General features: G+C 38.4%; 1 protein-coding gene across 1 annotated transcript in view; it reads left to right on the top strand.

Moving 5' to 3' along the window:
* Positions 1-7,353, top strand: part of LOC107637837 (serine hydroxymethyltransferase, mitochondrial-like) — a 17,639-nt gene that overhangs the window by 3,360 nt on the left and 6,926 nt on the right. Inside the window, exon 3 of the mRNA XM_021122485.1 lies at positions 6,714-6,719. Coding sequence (XP_020978144.1) covers positions 6,714-6,719 — 6 coding nt within the window. The remainder of the gene's footprint in view (positions 1-6,713; positions 6,720-7,353) is intronic.

Raw genomic sequence — 7,353 nt, 5'->3', positions numbered from 1 at the left:
ATGGTAGATTTGACTGATTAGTGTTTATTGCAATGCTTGTATTTTGGTAAGTTTAGCAAGACAAGGTTTTGTACAGGAGTTATTACTTTTGATTATCAATAATAAAAAAATTATATATTATATTAATATTTTATTTATAAATTATATAATATTTTATTTATGGATTATGATTTTTTGCTATTGTGAAATTTTAATCACAAAATTATTTACTTCACGTGATAAAAATAACAGTAAAAATTATTTTTTTAAACGATAAAAAATGTCACTGTCAGGGTAAAACGGCGGTTCAAAAATGCCATTTTAACCAACCAAAACGCTACTGTCAGGGTAAAAATGGCGGTTCAAAAATGTCGTTTTAACCAACCAAAACGCCACTCTGTCAGGGTAATAACGGCGGTTCAAACTGCCGTTTTAACCTATAGAAAAATTACCATTTTAACCCTGGAAATAACGGCGGTTTGAACTGCCGTTTTAACCAACCAAAATGCCACTCTGTCAGGGTAATAATGGTGGTTCAAACCATCGTTTTAACCTATCCAAGAACCGCCATTTTAACCCTGGAAATAACGGTGGTTTTAAACCGCCATTTTAACCTATTCAAAAATCGCCGTAATAACCAGAATGGCGCCCAGAATTACGTCGTTTTACGAAACCGCCATTATTGGTAATAATGGCGGTTCAAACCGCTGTAAATACAAAAAAAACCACCGTTTTCACCAGAATTTTTTGGAGTGCTTTCCCTTAAGAGAAAACGAAAAGGCATACAACCAAATAGTAGTCTCATCTGCACCATGATACCTAGTAGTTGAGCAAGCTCTCTGAAAGTCTCTGAGGTGCTTGATAGGCTCTTGAGCAAGTAAGCCATGAAACTTAGGCAGTAGATTGATTAGCACAGTCTTCAGTTCAAAATCTGCAGCCAGATTTGGATGACCCACTTGATACGATTGCAGTGTAAAGTCCAGAGCTCATGCTTCCTGGAGAGTAATCCTTCTGGGCTCCGCCATATTACCTGTACTTAAATCAATAAAATCAGTAGAAGAGGAGATTGTTTCTTCCTCAAATGGCGCTTCAGATTTGCCCTCAGATAAGACTGGTGAATTGGTAGTAACCACTTCACCACCCTCAGAGGCTAACTGATGCTGGGCTCGCCTAATACGTGAAATAGTTCTTTCAATTTCAGGATCAAACGTGGCTAAGCTCGGATCAGGTAGTGAACGCGTCATTCAATGAAAGAAACATATAGCTCATGGTAATAAAATAAAATAAAATATGCAAATATGTAAATTAAAAATATTTACACCAACCAATAATTTAGCACACTGTTGCAACTCCCCGGCAACGACGCCAAAAATTGACAGGCAGAAAAATGCCGATTAAGAATTTATAAAGGAACTAACGTTGCAAGTACAGTTCTTAACCGACAAAAATTTTGCTTATCAATTTAAAAAGGGTTGTCATAATTTAGGAATAAAATACTGGGAGTAGAATTCCCAGGTCGTCTCCCAACGAGTAGAGTCTCCTATTAATCAACTCCAAAGTCAAGTTGGGAGCCTACTCCATTGACATGGATGCCAATTTTGCAAACATGTAAAAGGAGTAGAAAGGGGACATGGTAATCAAAATTAATTTAGTAAAAGCTATTTTTGAAATAATAAATTAAGGGAAGATGATACTCAAACAAATAATGAAATTAAATGTGAAAATAACTCTTGCATTAATACTTTCCAAAATCAAAGATATCCATATGTAACTCTAAACAAACTAAATGGAAAATAAAAGAGTAAGGAAATAAGAAAGCAAACTGTAATGATAGAGACTTCAAACGGAGGTAGTAATTCTCTCAAGATCCAATCCAAAGGCATAAAACTAGAAAACTATGAATGCAAAGAACCCTAAAGGAAGTGGTATATTTCCCTCTAAGATTCAAAACTAAAACTAAAACTAAAACTGTGTAAATGTGAATGTGTGTTGAGTCTCTGCTTGTCTCCTGGCTCTAGTCTGTGTTTCTGGGCCGAAAACTGAGTCCAAACTCAGCCCAAAATCGCCCCCAACGTCTTCTACAATTTCTGCACGTGTCACGTGTACGCGTCGGTGTGTGACTTCGCTGGTCACGCGTACTCGTCAGTCACGCGTACGCGTCGCTGTGAAAAGCTCTAAGTCACGCGTACGCATGAGCCGTGTGTGCGCGTCGATCCTCGCTAGTCAGCTCTTTAGTTCCTTGTGTTCCTTCCATTTTTGCAAGCTTCCCTTCCATCCTCTAAGTCATTCCTTCCTTATAACGACTGAAAACACTTAACACACAGATCACGACATCGAATGGTATAAAGGAGAATTAAAAATTGATAATTTAAAGGCTTAGGAAGCAGGTTTTCGATCATAGCACAAAATTAGGAAAGTAAATGTAAAACATGCGAATTACATGACTAAGTGTGCAAAGAACTGATAAAGACCACTCAATTTAGCACAAGATAAACCATAAAATAGTGGTTTATCAGGTACTTCTTAGCATCTTGTGGTTTACAGTTTCTTCTTCCGCGGCACATCTCAACAGAACTTATTTCTAATGGACTTCTTCTCCCTTCTTTTATAAAAACTTGTGCCTGGCTCTTTCTTAAAATGTCAAGCTTGTCACATTTTACAATTTTTTCCCTTTTTCATTTAACTTTTCTTTTCACCGTTTTCATTAGGTTTGTAATGATCCTTTCACCCCTAATATTATTATTTTACCATTGTATCTTCATATTTTTCCTAATATACCTTTTCTCCTTGATTAAGTTAATTATTCATTTTTAATTTGACTTTATTATTGAAATTACTAATATGTCCCTAAGTACTCTAGTTTTACCGTTTAACCTTATTTACCATCAAAATGTTACTGGGTTAATCCTAATAGTTGCCTATGATTAAAATTCTTCCTAATATTTTTATTAAATGCCAATTTTCACCCTAAGGGACCTAGAACTAAATTTACCCTTTATTAATTTACTTATTCTAGTTACTGCTTTTTACCGTTTTACTGCTAACTTTTACTAAAACTTTTATTTAGGTTCAAAACTTTTTTATAATTATAATTTTGACTCAAATAATTTATATAATTACTATTTTACCCCCTAATGACACTAAATTCAGAATTTTACTTATTTTTATTTAAATTATATTTTTAACTCTCTTTTTATTCAAAAATGACCATAACACCCTTTTTACCTTTTTACCTTCGTTCCATAGGATTGAAACTATTTTTATAACTACTTTTTAACTCTTTTCTATCCTAAGAACTTTGTTTTCCAGTATTACCACCGGATACATAAATGCCACAGACACATAATTGGGTGAACCTTTTTAGATTGTGATTCAGCTTTGCTAAAGTCCCCAATTAGAGGTGTCCAGGGTTCTTAAGCACACTCTTCTTTTGCTTTGGACCTTGACTTTAACCGCTCAGTCTCAAGTTTTCACTTGACACCTTCACGCCACAAGCACATGGTTAGGGACAGCTTGGTTTAGCCGCTTAGGCCAGGATTTTATTCCTTTAGGCCCTCCTATCCACTGATGCTCAAAGCCTTGGGATCCTTTTTATTACCCTTGCCTTTTGATTTTAAGGGTTATTGGCTTTTTGCTCTTGCCTCTTGGTTTTAAGAGCTTTGGCTTTTTCTGCTTGCTTTTTCTCTCTATTTTTTTCGCTAAATTTTTTTTTCTTTCTGCAAGCTTTGTTCTTTGCTGCTTTTTCTTGCTTCAAGAATCTTTTTTATGATTTTTTAGATTATCAAATAACATATCTCCTTGTCATCATTCTTTCAAGAGTCAACATATTTAACATTATTAAACAACAACTTCAAAATACATATGCACTGTTCAGGCATTCATTCAGAAAACAAGAAGCATTGTCACCACATCAATATAATTAAACTAAGTTCAAGGATAAATTCGAAACTCATGTACTTCTTGTTCTTTTGTTTTTAAAACATTTTTCATTTAAGAGAGGTGATGGATTCATAGGACATTCATAACTTTAAGACATAGTTACTAAATACTAATGATCATGTAATAAGACACAAACATAGATAAGCACTTAACATAAAGAAAACGAAAAACAGAGAATGTAAGAACAAGGAATGAGTTCACCTTAGTGATGGTGGCGTTTCCTTCTTGAGGAACCAATGATGTCCTTGAGCTCTTCTATGTCTCTTCCTTGTCTTTGATGCTCCTCCCTCATTGCTTTTTGATCTTCTCTAATTTCATGAAGGATGATGGAGTGCTCTTGATGTTCCACCCTTAATTGTCCCATGTTGGAACTTAATTCTCCTAGGGAGGTGTTGATTTGCTCCCAATAGTTTTGTGGAGGAAAATGCATTTGAGGCATCTCCGGGATCTCATGTGACATGCGTCTCTTGAGATCCATGAATGGGCTCTCTTGATTGCTCCATCCTTTTCTTAGTGATGGGCTTCTCTTCCTCAATGGGAATGTCTCCTTCTATGAAAGCTCCAGTTGAGTAACATAGATGGCAAATAAGATGAGGGAAAGCTAGCCTTGCCATGGGGGAGGACTTTTCGGCTATTTTGTAGAGTTCAAGGGAGATGACTTCATGAACTTCTACTTCCTCTCCAGTCATGATGCTATGAATCATGATGGCCCGATCCACAGTAACTTCAGATCGGTTGCTAGTGGGGATGATGGAGCGTTGGATGAACTCCAACCATCCTCTAGCCACAGGCTTGAGGTCCAGTCTTCTATGTTGAACCAGTTTGCCTTTTGAGTCAATCTTCCATTGAGCTCCTTCCACACATATGTCCATGAGGACTTGGTCCAACCTTTGATCAAAGTTGACCCTTCTAGTGTAGGGACGTACATCTCCTTGCATCATAGGCAAGTCAAATGCCAACCTCACATTTTCCGGACTAAAATCTAAGTATTTCCCCCGAACCATGGTGAGATAATTCTTTGGATTCGGGTTCTTACTTTGATCATGGTTCTTAGTGATCCATGCATTGGCATAGAACTCTTGAACCATTAGGATGCCGACTTGTTGGATGGGGTTTGTTAGAACTTTCCAACCTCTTCTTTGGATTTCATGTCGGATCTCCGGATACTCATTTCTCTTGAGCTTGAAAGGGACCTCGGGGATCACCTTCTTCTTGGCCACAACATCATAGAAGTGGTCTTGATGAGTTTTGGAGATGAATTTTTCCAGCTCCCATGACTCGGAGGTGGAAGCTTTTGTCTTCCCTTTCCCTTTTCTAGAGGATTCTCCGGTCTTGGGTGCCATCAATGGTAATGGAAAAACAAAAAGCTTATGCTTTTACCACACAAAACTTAGAATTTTGCTCGCCCTCGAGCAAGAGAAAAAAGAATAGATGAAGAAGGAGAAGAAATGGAGGAGAGGGAGAGAGAGATGTGTTTCGGCCAAGAAGGGGAAGAGAGGGTTGTGTTGTGTGAAAATGAGGAAGAATGGAGGGCTATATATAGGGAAGGGAGGGGGGATAAGGTTCGGCCATAAGGGTGGGATTTGTGTGGGAAATTGATTTTGAATTTTAAAGTTAGGTGGGGTTTATGAGGTAGGTTTATGGGGAAGAGTGTTTGTTGGGAAGAGAGGATGAACATTGAGAAGAGGGAAGAGAGTGAGTGGTGGTAGGTGGGGATTCTGTGGGGTCCACAGATGCTGAGTTGATCCTGTGGGGTCCACAGATCCTGAGGTGTCAAGGAATTGCATCCCTACACCCATTAGGCAGGTAAAATGCCTTTGCATACAATTCTGGCATTTAAACGCCGAATTGATGCTTGTTCTGGGCATTCAACGCCCAGATACAGCATATTTCTGGCATTGAACGCCAGCCAGATGCTTGTTTCTGGCGTTCAGCGCCAGCTCTTCTTCATTATGCATTTCTGGCGTCTGAACGCCAGGATGCTACTTGTTTCTGGCGCTCAACGCCAGAAACATGCTCTGTTCTGGCGTTGAACGCCAGACAGATGCTCCTTACTGGCGTTTAAACGCCAGTGAGATCCTCCTCCAGGGTGTGATTTTTCTTCTGCTGTTTTTGATTCTGTTCTTAATTTTTTTATTTATTTTGTGACTCCACATGATCATGAACCTATAAAGACATATAACTAATAAAAATATAATTAAATAAAAATTGGGTTGCCTCCCAACAAGCACTTCTTTAATGTCAATAGCTTGGCATGATTGCACCAAGGTACTTGGTAACTTGCTCCTTAGTAACATCCTCATTCTCTTCAGAAGAGGAATACTCATCAGAGCTCATGAATGGCATAAGGAGGTTTAATGAAATCTCTATGGTCTCTAGTTGAGCCTCAGATTCCTTTGGTTCCTCAAAGGGAAACTCCTTATTGATCACTGGATGTCCCAGTTGGTCTTCCTCCCTGGGATTCACGTCCTCCTCCTCTTTTGTGGTTTCGGCCATGATGGTCATTTCGATGGCCTTGCACTCTACTTTTTGATTTTCTTCTGTATTGCTTGGGAGAGTATTAGGAGGGATTTCAGTGATCCTTTTACTCAGCTGGCTCACTTGTGCTTCCAAATTTCTAATGGAGGACTTTGTTTCATTCATGAAACTTACAGTGGCCTTAGATAGATCAGAGACTAAGTGTGCTAAATTGGAGGTATTTTGTTCAGAGTTCTCTGTCTGTTGCTGAGTGGATGATGGAAAAGGTTTACTATTGTTAAACCTATTTCTTCCACCATTATTAAAGCCTTGTTGAGGCTTTTGTTGATCCTTCCATGAGAGATTTGGGTGATTTCTCCATGATGAGTTATAGGTGTTTCCATAAGGTTCACCTAAGTAATTTACCTCTGCTATTGCAGGGTTCTCAGGATCATAAGCTTCTTCTCCAGAAGATGCCTCTTGAGTACTGTTGGATAAAGCTTGCATTCCATTCAGACTCTGAGAAATCATATTGACTTGCTGAGTCAATATTTTATTCTGAGCCAATATGGCATTCAGAGTATCAATTTCAAGAACTCCCTTCTTCTGAGGCGTCCCATTACTCACAAGATTCCTCTCAGAAGTGTACATGAACTGGTTATTAGCATCCATGTCAATGAGTTCTTGAGCTTCTGCAGGCGTTTTCTTTAGGTGAATGGATCCACCTGCAGAAGTATCCAATGACATCTTAGCTAATTCAGACAGACCATCATAGAATATATCCAGGATGGTCCATTCTGAAAGCATGTCAGGAGGACACTTTTAGGTCAGTTGCTTGTATCTCTCCCAAGCTTCATAGAGGGATTCACCTTCTTTCTGTCTGAAGGTTTAAACATCCACTCTAAGCTTACTAAGCTTTTGAGGAGGAAAGAACTTGGCTAAGAAAGCCGTGACCAGCTTATCCCAAGGGTTCAGGCT

The sequence above is a fragment of the Arachis ipaensis genome, chromosome B04, assembly GCF_000816755.2.
Source record: "Arachis ipaensis cultivar K30076 chromosome B04, Araip1.1, whole genome shotgun sequence".
Classification (NCBI taxonomy): Eukaryota; Viridiplantae; Streptophyta; class Magnoliopsida; order Fabales; family Fabaceae; genus Arachis; species Arachis ipaensis.
Note: the sequence above shows the minus strand (reverse complement) of the source record. Positions and strands in the feature narration are given on the sequence as shown.